Source organism: Coregonus lavaretus, assembly GCF_964263955.1.
Source record: "Coregonus lavaretus genome assembly, chromosome: 2".
Classification (NCBI taxonomy): Eukaryota; Metazoa; Chordata; class Actinopteri; order Salmoniformes; family Salmonidae; genus Coregonus; species Coregonus lavaretus.
In genome coordinates, this window is record NC_139989.1 from 31296280 (window position 1) to 31313569 (window position 17290).

Sequence of the window (17290 nt, forward strand, 5' to 3'; positions counted from 1 at the left end):
GATGGAGGACCACCAGATCAAGACCCTGTCATGGCCAGCCCAATCTCCAGACCTGAACCCCATTGAAAACTTCTGGAATGTGATCAAGAGGAAGATGGATGGTCACAAGCCATCAAACAAAGCCGAGCTGCTTGAATTTTTGCACCAGGAGTGGCATAAAGTCACCCAACATCAATGTAAAAGACTGGTGGAGAGCATGCCAAGATACATGAAAGCCGTGATTGAAAATCAGGGTTATTCCACCAAATATTGATTTCTGAACTCTTCCTAAGTTAAAACATTAGTATTGTGTTGTTTAAAAATGAACATGAACTTATTTTCTTTGCATTATTCGAGGTCTGACAACACTGCATCTTTTTTGTTATTTTGACCAGTTGTCATTTTCTGCAAATATATGCTCTAAATGACAATATTTTTATTTGGAATTTGGGAGAAATGTTGTCAGTAGTTTATAGAATAAAACAAAAATGTTATTTTAACCCAAACACATACCTATAAATAGTAAAACCAGAGAAACTGATAATTTTGCAGTGGTCTCTTATTTTTTTTCCGCAGCTGTATATAGGCTATAATGCAATAGGCATAATAACCAGTTATTGTCAGACACGTTGAAATTGCCATAGAGAAAGCTAACATTACAACCAAACTTTCTGAAAGCGAGAAAAAGTATACAACCAAAAAACAAAACATGGGGCAAAAATAACTAATAATTTGAGGCAGCAGCCCTTAAGTCAACAACCTGATACAGTACAATGTAACTTCTCCCTTTGAGACCCCTCCCCATTGATAAGCAGACACCACACAGGAATATTATCCAGTGACTATCCATTTATTCACTACTTTACTCTAGTCGTTTTCTTAAGAAATTCAAGTATTTGTTGGGAACACAAGTCAAAGACTTTTCCTAAAACATGACAAAACAAAAACAAAAAAAACAGAATATTAACTTTTTCAAAACAGCAGTATTCAACATCGGTTTCATATTCAGAATATACAAAAACACAAGTATCACTTTTTTTCCCTCTTATCATCAGAAACATTTCTAACATCTACATGCCCAGGTGCAGTCTTCTCTCCCATGCCTATTGAGCTCATGAACAAAGGATACAGACTTGCTTCCTTTCCTGCAGTAGGGTTGCGTCCCAAATGGCACCCTATTCCCTATATAGTGCACTACTTTTGACCAGACCCTCAAAAGTAGTGCCCTACAAAGGGCATAGGGTGCCATTTGGGATGGATCCTAGATCTGAAGAGAACTGGACATGTGAAAGCAAATCCCCAACTGGGCTTCTCTCTACTACATTGCTTTAACCCGTCTTCTCTTCTCCTATCAGTGCCAATGAAGGAAAGAAGAGGAGGATGTCCTTATGGACAGTTTTAGTCTGTTTTCTTACTTATGGTGCCTTTGAGAATATGACCCTTCTATAAAGGCGAACATTGACGAAAGGACAGTGTGAAGGGGATAGAGAGGGTGTAAGGGAGAGAGACGGACCCTGGTGATCTCTTCTAAAACTCAGCCTGCTTGGGCTCTCTACTAATGACAATAGCAAAGTTGGGAAACCAAAAAATAACTTTTTAAATGAATCACATCACAAAACAGAGCTAAATAAAAACATAAAAATAATATTAATATTTCCTAAAATCTAATTAATTAACGTCATCACAAGGATTCAAATTGCACTGCATTCAAATCCAAAATCCGCTTCCTTTTTTTATCATAAATACACACATGCAGGTTTAAGTGAAACATTCTGGCAATCCCCATCACCCCCAAGCTTACACTTCCAATAGCACCATCAGATGGCAGGACAAGGGCCTGACCACTGCCATGACCGCAATGCCAACAAGCACAGTACAGCGTCTTCAGGAGCCTCATTTTAGTTAGTACTAGCTCCAGTCAGAGCTTCAGCGCACAGAGCTTTGCGATTCTTCTTTGTGGGAAAAAAAGTTGAGGCACACTGTTAATGGTGAATAATATCTGTGTGTATTTGTGTGGTCGGGTCCACAGTCTTTGCAATGGAACACCTGAACCGTGAACTAAATTGGAAATAAACCAACAACCAATAAAGGAAAACCAAAACAAGAAAACAAAATACAGCAGCATTTCACCAATACATTTCAACAAGCTGTTCTTCCTGTCATCTGTCCCTCTTCCTCCATCCCTCTCTCTCTCCAAGAGGGAGAAAGGAGGGAGGGAGTGACAGAGAGAGGTTAAGAAGGACAGTGTGATTTAGTACAAATGAACGACATCACGTTCCAGTACATAGTAGTTGAGTTGGGTCTATGTACACTTTACCCAGTAGACTCTCTCTGGGGTTCCCTTTTTGACTCCAACAGTTTGAGGTAATGAGATCATTGAAGCAGAAAACTGCACTTTCCCCTAAACTCTACACACAGACACACGTGAGCACACACACTGAAATGGCCGACTACAACTCAGTACATGGGCACAACACGTGCTCAAGCTCGAACCGCCACTCACAGAAAAGCTCAAAACACACAATAAATTAAAATATAAAATAATACGATTTTAAAAACATGGGCGAGGATCCATCTGCCTCGAGTCCCAGAAGCTCCTTCCCTGCCGTGGCCCCACCCAATCAAAGAACGCAGTTAATTTGTTGTCTTGGAAATGGTTTAGTGTTATGGACGAGGGCAGATTAGGAGGGAAAATTCAAGAGTAGCGTAGAGCAACGCTCAAGGCCAGAGCTTGCCTCGTAGCGCAGATCTAAGATCTGTCCAGTGAAACTATCAAACCAAATCAATAGAGTAAATGATAAAAGGTAGAGTCATCAATGTGACATTAACATGACTAAGTCACTGAGAGCACAGGTAAGAGAGTATGGTATTGCCAGGAGCACGTTGCTTAGACACTTTTCATCATATTGCACGAGGCTGGAATGACTTCAAAATTAACAGAGCAGAACAATTTAACATAAATTAATAAAACAGCTATTCCTTTGTCTCCACCATCAACCAAGTCGGAGCACAACACAACCAACTTCAACTCTTCTAGTAATAAATGTTTCCAATAATTTCTCTTCTACCACTCTTCCTCTTTCTTTGTTCTTTTTTTGAATTCAGCAGCACGTTTTAGTTTTCAGCATTGGGGAAATGCCTATAGCTTTGGTGTCGTCAACTCTTCACCAGTGTCAATAGTCGTTTTCATAGTTGGAACTGTAGTTTTCATTGAAGGGAAATGTAGTCTTTGGTCAAATTGAGCATTTCCTCTGACAGACACTGTTCTTCTCTCAGAGGCTGGCGTACTGTTTCATTCACACCTCATCCAGAGAAACACAAACCTATCTCTATTATATTGACCAAAGCAAGTCTTGTTCTTTTTATCAAACTGAATTTCCAATGATTCCTCTTGTACATGAACTATACTCCCCTTCATCTCTCCTCCTTCCTGGAGACTTTGGAGGAATGCCATGCAGTAGACCTGAAAGATCGAGAAAGAGAGACAAAGAAAGAGAGATGTAGATAGTACATGGCAAAATAGTATTTTAAGCTGCATGTATGTTAGTTGTGTTCTTCCCTCCCTCCCTTGGTGTTCCTCACCTGATGAAGGTCTTGAAGGCGGCACTCTGGGGGTTGATGCACAGCGGCACTCGCTTCCCCTGCTGGTGCTCTGTTATGAAGCGATGGATGAGCTCTGAGAAAGCGAGAGAGAGGAGATTGCGAGAGCGAGATCGCAACAGGCCATCAATTTCAATAGCAAGCTGGGTTGGAAAAGAGAAGAGAATTGAAGAGAAAGAGGAGTTGAGGGAAGAGCACCAGATAGCTCCTACCTTTGCCCTGCCAGACAGAGAGCAGGCTGTTATCGTAGCTGTGGCTGAAGTTCCGGTCGGCGGGCGGTTCAAAGTCCCGCGTGTACACACGCCCGCTGGGCACCGAGTAGCAGCACTGGCACATGCACGTGTGGTAGCGCAGACGGCCCTCGTCCAGGTAGGGGTGGGAAAGGGCGTCACTGCCCGAGATCCGTTTGGCCTGAGGTAGTCACACACACGGAGAGAAAGTTGGTCCCTCTCTAATCTTGTTTTTTTCTCCCTTACTGTAGCTAGCTATGCATTTTCCTTCTCAGCGGTAGGTAGCTACATTTTCAGCTCTTGTTGCTTTAAACTACAACTTCCCTATACAAGAGAAAGCCGTTAGAGTGACAATTCCCTATAGACTTCTGTCTGTACTCACCGGATCAAACACCAGCATACGACACAACAGGTGCACGGCCTCGTGGGTCGCCCCGTCCGACAGCATGTATAACACAGAGAGCGACGGCTGAGAGAGAAGGGGCGGGGGGGGGGAGACAGAGATTTTACATCATGAACTGCTGCACCTGGTTTTAGATAAGGATGGTGGGTGGGGTCTAGATTAGATAATTAAAAAAATGTGGGGGTGTTCACGTTTTTTTTATTTTTTTTTTTTAATCTTTTTTATTATTAACATAAACACAAACAATCACATTTGGCAACTCCTGGCTTCCACGCATAGCCTACTATCCAAGTACAAAAAAGCATAAGAAATTAATTTAATTAGCTTACACCATCACAATAAATCCATTATTTATTTTAGACAGGTCTAAAGAAACATGATATGAAGAAAATGTAGCCTATTTCAGAAGAACAGAATAGCATATTCTGAGTTGTCCTTACAGTTGAAGTCGGAAGTTTACATACACTTAGGTTGGAGTCATTAAAACTCGTTTTTCAACCACTCCACAAATTTATTTTTAACACACTATAGTTTTGGCAAGTCGGTTAGGACATCTACTTTGTGCATGACAAGTAATTTTTCCAACAATTGTTTACAGACAGATTATTTCACTGTATCACAATTCCAGTGTGTCAGAAGTTTACATACACTAAGCTGACTGTGCCTGTAAACAGCTTGGAAAATTCCAGAAAATGATGTCATGGCTTTAGAAGCTTCTGATAGGCTAATTGACATCATTTGAGTCAATTGGAGGTGTACCTGTGGATGTATTTCAAGGCCTACCTTCAAACTCAGTGCCTCTTTGCTTGACATCATGGGAAAATCTAAAGAAATCAGCCAAGACCTCAGACAAATAATTGTAGACCTCCACAAGTCTGGTTCATCCTTGGGAGCAATTTACAAACGCCTGAAAGTACCATGTTCATCTGTACAAACAATAGTACGCAAGTATAAACACCATGGGACCACGCAGCCGTCATACCGCTCAAGGAGACGCATTCTGTCTCCTAGAGATGAACGTACTCTGGTGCGAAAAGTGCAAATCAATCCCAGAACAGCAGCAAAGGACCTTGTGAAAATGCTGGAGGAAACAGGTACAAAAGTATCTATATCCACAGTAAAACGAGTCCTATATCGACATAACCTGAAAGGCCACTCAGCAAGGAAGAAGCCACTGCTCCAAAACCACCATAAAAAAGCCAGACTACGGTTTGCAACTGCACATGGGGACAAAGATCTTACTTTTTGGAGAAATGTCCTCTGGTCTGATGAAACAAAAATAGAACTGTTTGGCCGTAATGACCATCGTTATGTTTGGAGGAAAAAGGGGGTGCCTTGCAAGCCGAAGAACACCATCCCAACCGTAAAGCACGGGGTGGCAGCATCATGCTGTGGGGGTGCTTTGCTGCAGGGGGGACTGGTGCACTTCACAAAATAGATGGCATCATGAGGAAGGAAAATTATGTGGATATATTGAAGCAACATCTCAAGACATCAGTCAGGAAGTTAAAGCTTGGTCGCAAATGGGTCTTCCAAATGGACAATAACCCCAAGCATTCTTCCAAAGTTGTGGCAAAATGGCTTAAGGACAACAAAGTCAAGGTATTGGAGTGGCCATCACAAAGCCCTGACCTCAATCCTATAGAAAATGTGTGGGCAGAACTGAAAAAGCGTGTGCGAGCAAGGAGGCCTACAAACCTGACTCCGTTACACCAGCTCTGTCAGGAGGAATGGGCCAAAATTCACCCAACTTATTGTGGGAAGCTTGTGGAAGGCTACCCGAAACGTTTGACCCAAGTTAAACAATTTAAAGGCAATGCTACCAAATACTAATTGAGTGTATGTAAACTTCTGACCCACTGGGGATGTGATGAAAGAAATAAAAGCTGAAATAAATCACTCTACTATTATTCTGACATCTCACATTCTTAAAATAAAGTGGATGGTCCTAACTGACATAAGACAGGGAATTTTTACTAGGATTAAATGTCAGGAATAGTGAAAAACAGTTTAAATGTATTTGGCTAAGGTGTATGTAAACTTCTGACTTCAACTGTACCTACTCTAGGTTATACGTGCTCAGCCATGCATTGAACGGCCTTTTTTGCGAACAGTGATTGAGTTATATTATTAGCCTAAATTATGACACTTCAATCTACTCATCACATTACAAATAGTAGGCAATCTTACACAAGCCTGCAAATGCGATGAAGCGGCAGGTAGCTTAGTGGTTAAGAGCGTTGTGCCAGTAACCGAAAGGTCGCTTGTTCTAATCCCCGTGCCGACAAGGTGAAAAATCTGTCGATGTGCCCTTGAGCAAGGCACTTAACCCTAATTGCTCCTGTAAGTCGCTCTGGATAAGAGCGTCTGCTAAATGACAAAAAAATTAATAAATAGAAAAAAATACAGTGAGGGAAAAAAGTATTTGATCCCCTGCTGATTTTGTACGTTTGCCCACTGACAAAGACATGATCAGTCTATAATTTTAAATGGTAGGTTTATTTGAACAGTGAGAGACAGAATAACAACAAAAAAATCCAGAAAAATGCATGTTAAAAATGTTATAAATTGATTTACATTTTAATGAGGGAAATAAGTATTTGACCCCTCTGCAAAACATGACTTAGTACTTTGTGATTGCCAACAAGGGTTTTTCCACCGATGTCAGACGTTTCTTGTAGTTGGCCACCAGGTTTGCACACATCTCAGGAGGGATTTTGTCCCACTCCTCTTTGCAGATCTTCTCCAAGTCATTAAGGTTTCGAGCCTGACGTTTGGCAACTCGAACCTTCAGCTCCCTCCACAGATTTTCTATGGGATTCAGGTCTGGAGACTGGCTAGGCCACTCCAGGACCTTAATGTGCTTCTTCTTGAGCCACTCCTTTGTTGCCTTGGCCGTGTGTTTTGGGTCATTGTCATGCTGGAATACCCATCCACGACCCATGTTCAATGCCCTGGCTGAGGGAAGGAGGTTCTCACCCAAGATTTGACGGTACATGGCCCCATCCATCGTCCCTTTGATGCGGTGAAGTTGTCCTGTCCCCTTAGCAGAAAAACACCCCAAAAGCATAATGTTTCCACTTCCATGTTTGACGGTGGGGATGGTGTTCTTGGGGTCATAGGCAGCATTCCTCCTCCTCCAAACACGGCGAGTTGAGGCCAAATTTTAGTCTCATCTGACCACAACACTTTCACCCAGTTCTCCTCTGAATCATTCAGATGTTCATTGGCAAACTTCAGACGGGCCTTTATATGTGCTTTCTTGAGCAGGGGGACCTTGCGGGCGCTGCAGGATTTCAGTCCTTCACGGCGTAGTGTGTTACCAATTGTTTTCTTGGTGACTATGGTCCCAGCTGCCTTGAGATCATTGACAAGATCCTCCCGTGTAGTTCTGGGCTGATTCCTCACCGTTATCATGATCATTGCAACTCCACAAGGTGAGATCTTGCATGGAGCCCCAGGCCGAGGGAGATTGACAGTTCTTTTGTGTTTCTTCCATTTGCGAATAATCGCACCAACTGTTGTCACCTTCTCACCAAGCTGCTTGGCGATGGTCTTGTAGCCCATTCCAGCCTTGTGTAGGTCTACAATAATGTACCTGACATCCTTGGAGAGCTCTTTGGTCTTGGCCATGGTGGAGAGTTTGGAATCTGATTGATTGATTGCGTCTGTGGACAGGTGTCTTTTATACAGGTAACAAACTGAGATTAGGAGCCTCCCTTTAAGAGTGTGCTCCTAATCTCAGCTCATTACCTGTATAAAAGACACCTGGGAGCCAGTAATCTTTCTGATTGAGAGGGGGTCAAATACTTATTTCCCTCATTAAAATGCAAATCAATTTATAACATTTTTGACATGTGTTTTTCTGGATTTTTTTGTTGTTATTCTGTCTCTCACTGTTCAAATAAACCTACCATTAAAATTATAGACTGATCATGTCTTTGTCAGTGGGCAAACGTACAAAATCAGCAGGGGATCAAATACAGTGAGGGGAAAAAAGTATATATTCATAAAGGTGCATATTTATGGTGAAAAGTATCTCCCCAAAGTTGAAACTCACACACCGTCTATGTATGCCTGGTAGGCTACACTGGTTGTAAAGTGGATTAACGTGCTTAACTTTAACAAGTGAGCAAGAAATATAGCAGCACAAGAAAGCTGGGATCCTCTTTTAAATAGTGGCCAGTCAAAACTGTTTACACACGCGACTGCGCAATGACTGGGCTTATAAGAACACGTTTCACTAGGCTATGTGCTCTCCAACCCTGTTCCAGGGGTCCTATGCCTAGGCTATAGGCTGCGTTTGGAGTTATTTGGCCACTTTAGTTGTGATACAAACCTTATTAAACATATAGCCCTATGGACTAGGCTACATGGTTTGTGACTATGATGATCATGTACCTGTCAGAACAGGGGCAGAAAAAATTAATAATATGTCATCTTATGCACAAATAACGAATGGAGGACACTTTTCCTGCGGTTCATTTTCATACCAGCCAGGTAGGCTACTCCTTTTGTAAAGTGATGCAATGGGCTTAATATTAGGAAAGTTGAGAAATAAATAGTAGGCCTAGACTACAGAAATCTGATGGGATCCTCCCTCCTCGTTTTAACAGAGGCCTTCAAAAACTCTCACGCAATTGCATAGCCTATAAAAATGTCACGGGTTCTCATGAAGTGCTCGATTTGATTTTCAATTGCATTTGCATTGAGTGATTAGAGGGACAATAAGTACCAGGCCATTAGTGACTGGCAGTTAGCAAGTTTGGCAGCAAGTTTAACCATCAGCGGCATCAGAGCACAGTTTTGGAGAAGCCTAGTTACCGCGACTAAACGGTCACATGGAATTTGATTGCGGTCATGACTCGTGACCGCCGGTGTGGTGGTAACACGGTCACCGTAACAACCCTAGATGGAAGTAAGGTGTTTTTCGTTTGTCTCATTTTATATCTCACCTGTGGTAAGTTGAAGGTGCCTACAGGGTAAAAATAGCCATTCAACCAGTTTTGAAAAGAGAAAACAGAACATTCTGCTCTATTGCACTCCATTGTAAAGTGCAAGGGTGTCAATATTTGACCACATCTGTCTCATAGTAATACAAAGGAAGGTCAGATCAGTTAGTGGGTAGTTCAGAGGTTCAGTGAGGAGGAAGTACCGGTTTGTGAGGTCCTCTCAGGATGTGAGCTCTGGCCCCCTCACAGGCAGATGCCATGGCAGAGAGAGGAGGGGTACCCAGCAGATCAGTGATCAGATCCAACTGAGGGAGAATATAGAGAGTGAGGAGATGGAGTGAGGGTGGAAGAGAGAGGATATTTAATTTTACAACAAACCTAAATAAATAAAAACCGACCATCCACAAGTGCCAAAAGTGTATGGAGCACAGATCTAGGATCAGTTAAGTTCAATAAATTATTTGATTATTAATTGTTAGATAAAATTACATTATTGCCCAGACAGATTACACCTTTAGATGGCTTTCCCTGCTTCTTCCTTCCTCCCTCCCAACCTGTTGAATATGGTTCTGTGCCTCCCGCCCGTCTACCTGTTGTATGGGGCTCTGGGCCTGGAACAGGATGCGTCGACCCAGTAGTTCAGCGAAGATGCAGCCCACCGACCAGACGTCTATGGCAGAGCCGTAATGGCGGCTGCCCATCAGCACCTCAGGAGCCCGGTAGTACTGAGTCACCACCTCCTGGGTCATGTGACGAGACGGGTCCGGCTCCTCCACACGTGCCAGCCCAAAGTCACAGATCTGAGAGAGAGGGGAGTGGAAGTGGGGGAATTTAGTTACATGATAATAACATACACTGAGTATACAAAACATTAAGAACACCTGCTCTTTCCATGACATAGAGTGACCAGGTGAATCCAGGTGAAACCTATGATCCTTTTTGATGTCACTTGTTAAATCCACTTCAATCAGTGTAGATGAAGGGGAGGATTTTTAAGCCTCAAGACAATTGAGACATGGATTGTGTATGTGTGCCATTCAGAGGTTGAATAATGGGCAAGACAAAATACTTAAGTGCCTTTGAACGGGGTATGGTAGTAAATGCCAGGCGCACCAGTTTGAGTGTGCCAATAACTGCAATCCGGATGGATTTTTCACGCTCAACAGTTTTCTGTGTGTATCAAGAATGGTCCACCACCCAAAGGACATCCAGCCAACTAGACAACTGGGAAGCATTCGAGTCAACATGGTCCAGCATCCCTGTGGAATGCTTTCGTCCATGCCCCGACAAATTGAGGCGGTTCTGAGGACAAAAGGTGGGGGTTGCAACTCAATATTAGGAAGGAGTTTGTAATGTTTGGTATACTCCGCGTAGGTTGATACGTGTAATTTTAGCATAATACACGTGTATGTTTGTCAAAAGGTGTATAGATTAAATTCTTCAGCCCATACTGACCTCTACTAAATTATTATTTTCTTTGTCAGCATCATGCTTTCTTGTCATGTCTTTTGAGGAAGTTCACACACAGATTCACACATGCGGACACAAACGTGTACACAGACAGTTACCTTGAGCAGGCAGTTGCTGTTGACTAACAGGTTCCCAGGTTTGATGTCCCTGTGCAGGATGCCAGCAGAATGCAAGTACTTCAGCCCTGAGAGAAGGAGAATCACTGTTACTCATAACAGTCCAAATACAGCCCCTAGCCAATTCCCCTTCAGTGTTTGAGTCAATGACAACATGAATCCGTCAATATGGCTCCATCACATGAAACAAGCTGGCTCCTTTAAACCTGCAAACCCAGAAAGGTTAGGGGGCAAACTCACAAATGGGTTGTTTTTGGGCTCAGGAGTCAACCTTTAACCTTGACTTCCAACTTCTTTTCAACCTTGAACTTTGCCCCTTTCCCTACTCCTCCCTCCGTCCCACTTACCTCTGAGGATCTGGTACAGGAACACCTTGATGTGGTCGGTGGTGAGGGGCTGGGGAGACACAATTACTTTGTGGAGGTCACTCTGCATCAGCTCAGTGATCACGTAGCTACGGTCAGGCATGGCCCGCGGTCAAGGAAACAACAGACGTCTATAGGATGTGGATGGACCACATAGAAGAAAGCATAATACATTTAACTTTAATAAAGATAGATGGAGTATCTATCTATCATAACACAAGACTATCACTAATGGTATCATCTCTGTTGAGGTTTATCTTGATTTAGATTGTACTATGTAGATTCAGACTACTTTGAAACTGGGACAGAGAAAGTGCAGGAGTGAACAATAGCTGACACAACTGTCATGTGTGCAAGTGTGTGTGTGCACATGAATGCGCATGTGAAGGATACATTTCCTCGAAGCAGTCGATCTGTGGAGGCTGCAGAATGTCCAGCGCTGACAACACCTGTAAACACACATCATCATCACCACCCTTCTCATTGTTTTAATGATTAGAGATCTAAAGGACAAAACAGACAGGCGAACGGTTAAAAGCAGTGAGTGGCCATCCTATCGCTTCTGACTTCAGAATATTGGCCGTCATTTGTGTTCATTTCCTGACGATTGTACATGTTGAATCACCACCATTCGTCAACACTCAGCAAGTGATCTACCGTTCACAGCCAACGTTTGTTATGGCGCTTCTTGTCCTTAAGTGTCTAAACTATAACAAACCTCTAACTTCACAGTGATATTTGTAGAGCTAGCCTCTGTATGGAAGCATATCAATGAGCAGAGTGAAGATGCATTACTATGTCTTATGTTATGCCTATATTATGGATGTAATACTGTATGAAAACGTCTCAAATGGCACCCTACTCCTAGAGTAAGTCTACTATTTTTTACCAGAGTATAGGGAATAGGGTGCCATTTAGGACGCATCCTCTGTGTGTTGTGCAGTGCCATGTATAGATGTATTGCTATCCATTCTTACGTTGTCATGTTTGAAGAAGCAGAGCATCCTCAGTTCTCTGAAGACCCTCTTACAGGAGACCAGGTTCTGGAAGACATTGGGCATCTTCTTCAGGGCTACCTTACGCCCGTCACGAGGGTCTGTCACCGACCTGAAGGGACAAGATGAAGAGAGGGGTCTGTTAGCACTGGTCACCAATTGGGAGGGCACTTGCACCCACACACACAGTATGTCTATCTCATTCGCTTGTCAGATTCACACCCTTTTTGGAAAGGGAAAACACCATGCAAAAACTCATGGAAATCAGTCTTAATTCTTATTTGAAATGGCACAACTTACCAGACCACACCAAATGCGCCATAACCGATAGGTCGATCAGGCTCCATCTCAGCAGGGCTTGGCACTTCACTGGCAGGATTACTATGAGGCTGTGGTACAGCGGCTGCGCCACCGGTGCTTCCCCCAAGAGATGTCGGGTGTCGAGGCGTCCCCACCGGGGCAGTGGGTCCAGTTAGACTCGGTGTTGCAATGAGGCCCGTGGAAGTGGCTCCAGTTGAGGCGTTGACGCAAAAATACTTGTTATGGCCTAACTCAGATCCGGGGAACAGGTTACCACATACTGTCTGCTGCCGGCCTGTACCATGGAATGCCATTCTATTTCAAACCCCTATCAGAAGAGTTCGTTTGGGAGCTATGTCTAATACTGTATTCGCTTTGAGCGTTGCATGCATTACATATCCATGAACCGAGAGCTTGACTTCAATGTTCTATGCAGGCATGATTGTGACTATGTTCCTCGCTTGTAGAACATGCAACGGAGAATGTAAACAATGTCTGAATTGGCTAGCAGCTATCTTGCTAGCTATATAATAACAGGAGCAGTGTTGTTTAGCTTGCTATTAGACTCTTGTCGTGGAATCACCAGTATTGGCTTTAGTGAGGTAGGTCACGACAGAAAACTATAAGTATAGTTAGCAATGTGTTCAAAAACACTGTCGGGTCCAGAAATTCCTGAGTTATAGAGACACAAACGCTATCCAATTGCCCAGAGATCATATAATCAATACAAGTCTGGATGGGGAAAACAATGCCGGTCACTGTCAATACATTTGTACTTAATGTTATGTGGCCTAATTTTACGATGAGAAAGAGGTCTCCCCTTAGCTAACAATGCTATGTTACATTACCTGACTACCAGCTCGCGCTTACATTAGTTTGTTGCCCGGGCATAGCTAGCTACCTTTGTCTGGTTGATGTTAACTAACGAGCTAGCTAAACCGAAAAGAACACACAACTGTGTTTGCATATAGTTAGCTTAGTAATTACACTCGCTTATTATATAGCTAACCAGTTTCACTCTGTTGCAGAGGTAGCTAAATAAGGGTAGCAAACGCCCGGTTCTTCCAGCTCGAGATGTCGGTCAATGAAATTCAGATTCGTAGAACGTTAGCTAGCTAGCATTAGCCCGAATGCTAACCAGCTGTTCCATGGCCCATATAGAAAGCCGGGTATTTAGCTAGCAGACTATCGTGACCTATATATTTGCTTTGAGCAAAAACACTTTCAGTAGACGAAACGATTCCTGGAAAATGAAACAAAAACCAACCAGCTCCCAACGTGGTTCGCAGCGCGAGGAAGTCCTCTTTTGATTTTACACAACGAAAGTCAGTTTTGCATCGCTAGCTACATAACGTTAGCCGGGGGTTGCCAGCTAGCTAAGTTGCTAACAAGCTAGCAATATCATACCCAATGCTTAAAAGGAAAAGTGCCAAGAGAGATTAAACCAGCTGCTATGTGATATATTCCATCGCTCTTCTCTATATCATCTGCTAAACATGTCTTCCGAATTATCCCTTTCTTTCTTGTAAATCAGCTGTTTGAAATAGTGGGATAGTGCGTGAGTAGGAGGAGTTGGGGGATGGATAGCAAAGCAGAGGAGAAAATGTGGGGGAGGGTTAGACCACTGGTGTAAACTATGCCATGGACAATAGATCAACGGCTCATATAATCTATATTTAGATTATCATAACTACATCTATATAGGAGGGGTCATTGAAATAATAATTAAACATTTTTCCATTCAGAGAAATACTCATTTTCTATTCTACTGCATCTCCGATATCAGATGCTGTTCATATTCACAGATAAAGTGCATATACAGTTGAAGTCGTTTTTCAACAAACTATAGTTTTGGCAAGTCGGTTAGGACGTCTACTTTGTGCATGACACAAGTAATTTTTCCAACAATTGTTTACAGACAGATTATTTCACTTATAATTTCACTGTATCACAATTCCAGTGGGTCACAAGTTTACATACACTAAGTTGACTGTGCCTTTAAACAGCTTGGAGAATTCCAGAAAATGATGTCATGGCTTTAGAAGCTTCTGATAGGCTAATTGACATCATTTGAGTCAATTGGAGGTGTACCTGTGGATGTATTTCAAGGCCTACCTTCAAACTCAGTGCCTCTTTGCTTGACATCATGGGAAAATCAAAAGAAATCAACCAAGACCTCAGGAAAAAAAGTGTAGACCTCCACAAGTCTGGTTCAACCTTGGGAGCAGTTTCCAAATGCCTGAAGGTACCACGTTGATCTGTACAAACAATAGTACGCTGGAGGAGGGGGGTTCCACCTCTACGCAGACGACACCATTTTGTATACATCTGGCCCTTCATTGGACACTGTGTTAACAAACCTCCAAACGAGCTTCAATGCCATACAACACTCCTTCAGTAGCCTCCAACTGCTCTTAAACGCTAGTAAAACTAAATTCATGCTCTTCAATCGAACACTGCTTCCGCCCGCCCGACTAGAATCACTACTCTCGGCGGGTCTGACTTAGAATATGTGGACAACTACAAATACCTAGGTGTCTGGTTAGACCGTAAACTCTCCTTCCAGACTCACATTAAGCATCGCCAATCCAAAGTTAAATCTAGAATCGGCTTCCTATTTCGCAAAACAAAGCCTCCTTCACTCATGCTGCCAAACATGCCCTCGTAAAACTGACTATCCTACCGATCCTAGACTCCTGTGATGTCATTTACAAAATAGCCTCCAACCCTCTACTCAGCAAATTGGATGTAGTCTATCACAGTGCCATCCGTTTTGTTACCAAAGTCACCATACTACCCACCATTGTGACCTGTACGCTCTCGTTGGCTGGCCCTCACTACATATTCTTCGCCAATCCCACTGGCTCCAGGTCATCTATAAATCTCTGCTAGGCAAATCCCCGCCTTATCTTAGCTCATTGGTCACCATAGCAACACCCACCCGTAGTATGCGCTCCAGCAGGTGTATCTCACTGGTCATCCCCAAAGCCAACACCTCCTTTGGCCGCCATTCCTTCCAGTTCTCTGCTGCTAATGACGAATGAACTACAAACATCTCTGAAGCTGGAGACTCTTATCTCCCTCACGAACTTTAAGCATCAGTTGTCAGAGCAGCTTACCGATCTCTGCACCTGTACACAGCCCATCTGTAATTAGCCCACCCAACTACCTTATCCCCATATTGTTATTTATTTTGCTCATTTGCACCCCAGTATCTCTATTTGCACATCATCTTCTGCACATCTATCACTCCAGTGTTAATACTAAATTGTAATTATTTTGCACTATGGCCTATTTATTGCCTTACCTCCATAACTTACTACATTTGCACACACTGTATATAGATTTTCTATTGTGTTATTGACTGTACGTTTTGTTTATCCCATGTGTAACTCTGTTGTTGTTGTTTTTAATCGCACTGCTTTGCTTTATCTTGGCCAGGTCGCAGTTGTAAATGAGAACTTGTTCTCAACTGGCCTACCTGGTTAAATAAAGGTTAAATAAAAAACAAATAAAAGTATAAACACCATGGGACCACGCAGCCGTCATACCGCTCAGGAAGGAGACGCGTTCTGTCTCCTAGAGATGAACATACTTTGGTGCGAAAAGTGCAAATCAATCCCAGAACAACAGCAAAGGACCTTGTGAAGATGCTGGAGGAAACAGGTACAAAAGTATCTATATCCACAGTAAAGCGAGTCCTATATCGACATAACCTGAAAGGCCGCTCAGCAAGGAAGAAGCCACTGCTCCACAACCGCCATAAAAAAGCCAGACTACAGTTTGCAACTGCACATGGGGACAAAGATCATACTTTTTGGAGAAATGTCCTCTGGTCTGATGAAACTAAAATAGAACTGTTTGGCCATAATGACCATCGTTATGCTTGGAGGAAAAAGGGGGATGCTTGCAAGCCGAAGAACAGCATCCCAACTGTGAAGCACGGGGGTGGCAGCATCATGCTGTGGGGGTGCTTTGCTGCAGGAGGGACTGGTGCACTTCACAAAATAGATGGCATCATGAGGAAGGAAAATTATGTGGATATATTGAAACAACATCTCAAGACATCAGTCAGGAAGTTAAAGCTTGGTCGCAAATGGCTCTTCCAAATGGACACTGACCCCAAGCATACTTCCAAAGTTGTGGCCCTGACCTCAATCCTATAGGAAATTTGTGGGCAGAACTGAAAAAGTGTGTGCGAGCAAGGAGGCCTACAAACCTGACTCAGTTACACCAGCTCTGTCAGGAGGAATGGGCCAAAATTCACCCAACTTATTGTGGGAAGCTTGTGGAAGGCTACCCGAAACGTTTGACCCAAGTTAAACCATTTAAAGGCAATGCTACCAAATACTAATTGAGTGTATGTAAACTTCTGACCCACTGGGAATGTGATGAAAGAAATAAAAGCTGAAATAAATAATTCTCTCTACTATTATTCTGACATTTCACATTCTTAAAATAAAGTGGTGATCCTAACTGACCTAAGACAGGGAATTGTTACTAGGATTAAATGTCAGGAATTGTTAAAAACTGAGTTGAAATGTATTTGGCTAAGGTGTACAGTGGGGGAAAAAAGTATTTAGTCAGCCACCAATTGTGCAAGTTCTCCCACTTAAAAAGATGAGAGAGGCCTGTAATTTTCATCATAGGTACACGTCAACTATGACAGACAAAATGAGAAAAATAAAATCCAGAAAATCACATTGTAGGATTTTTAATGAATTATTTGCAAATTATGGTGGAAAATAAGTATTTGGTCAATAACAAAAGTTTCTCAATACTTTGTTATATACCCTTTGTTGGCAATGACACAGGTCAAACGTTTTCTGTAAGTCTTCACAAGGTTTTCACACACTGTTGCTGGTATTTTGGCCCATTCC

General features: G+C 42.7%; 1 protein-coding gene across 1 annotated transcript; it reads right to left on the reverse strand.

Moving 5' to 3' along the window:
* Positions 1–808: 808 nt before the first annotated feature.
* Positions 809–13966, reverse strand: LOC311102253 (serine/threonine-protein kinase NLK2-like). Its single transcript, XM_084143528.1, has 11 exons — positions 12411–13966; positions 12093–12222; positions 11509–11564; positions 11098–11204; positions 10733–10818; positions 9755–9964; positions 9368–9469; positions 4192–4278; positions 3792–3990; positions 3562–3655; positions 809–3442 (listed from the first exon to the last, which is right to left on the reverse strand). Exons 1-11 carry the CDS (start codon positions 12722–12724, stop codon positions 3394–3396), a joined length of 1434 nt encoding a protein of 477 aa, XP_083999654.1. The 5' UTR covers positions 12725–13966; the 3' UTR covers positions 809–3393.
* Positions 13967–17290: the final 3324 nt, after the last annotated feature.

What these genes read in the sequence shown, in the direction of transcription:
- LOC311102253 (XM_084143528.1), bottom strand. Translation starts at nt 12,724, where the DNA reads ATGGCATTCCATGGTACAGGCCGGCAGCAGACAGTATGTGGTAACCTG. An exon ending in GCTTCTTCAAACATGACAAC is followed by an intron (nt 11,565 to 12,092) that starts GTAAGAATGGAT and finishes GTGTGTTTACAG; the next exon opens with GTGTTGTCAGCGCTGGACAT. An exon ending in CCTGTACCAGATCCTCAGAG is followed by an intron (nt 10,819 to 11,097) that starts GTAAGTGGGACG and finishes TCCTTCTCTCAG; the next exon opens with GGCTGAAGTACTTGCATTCT.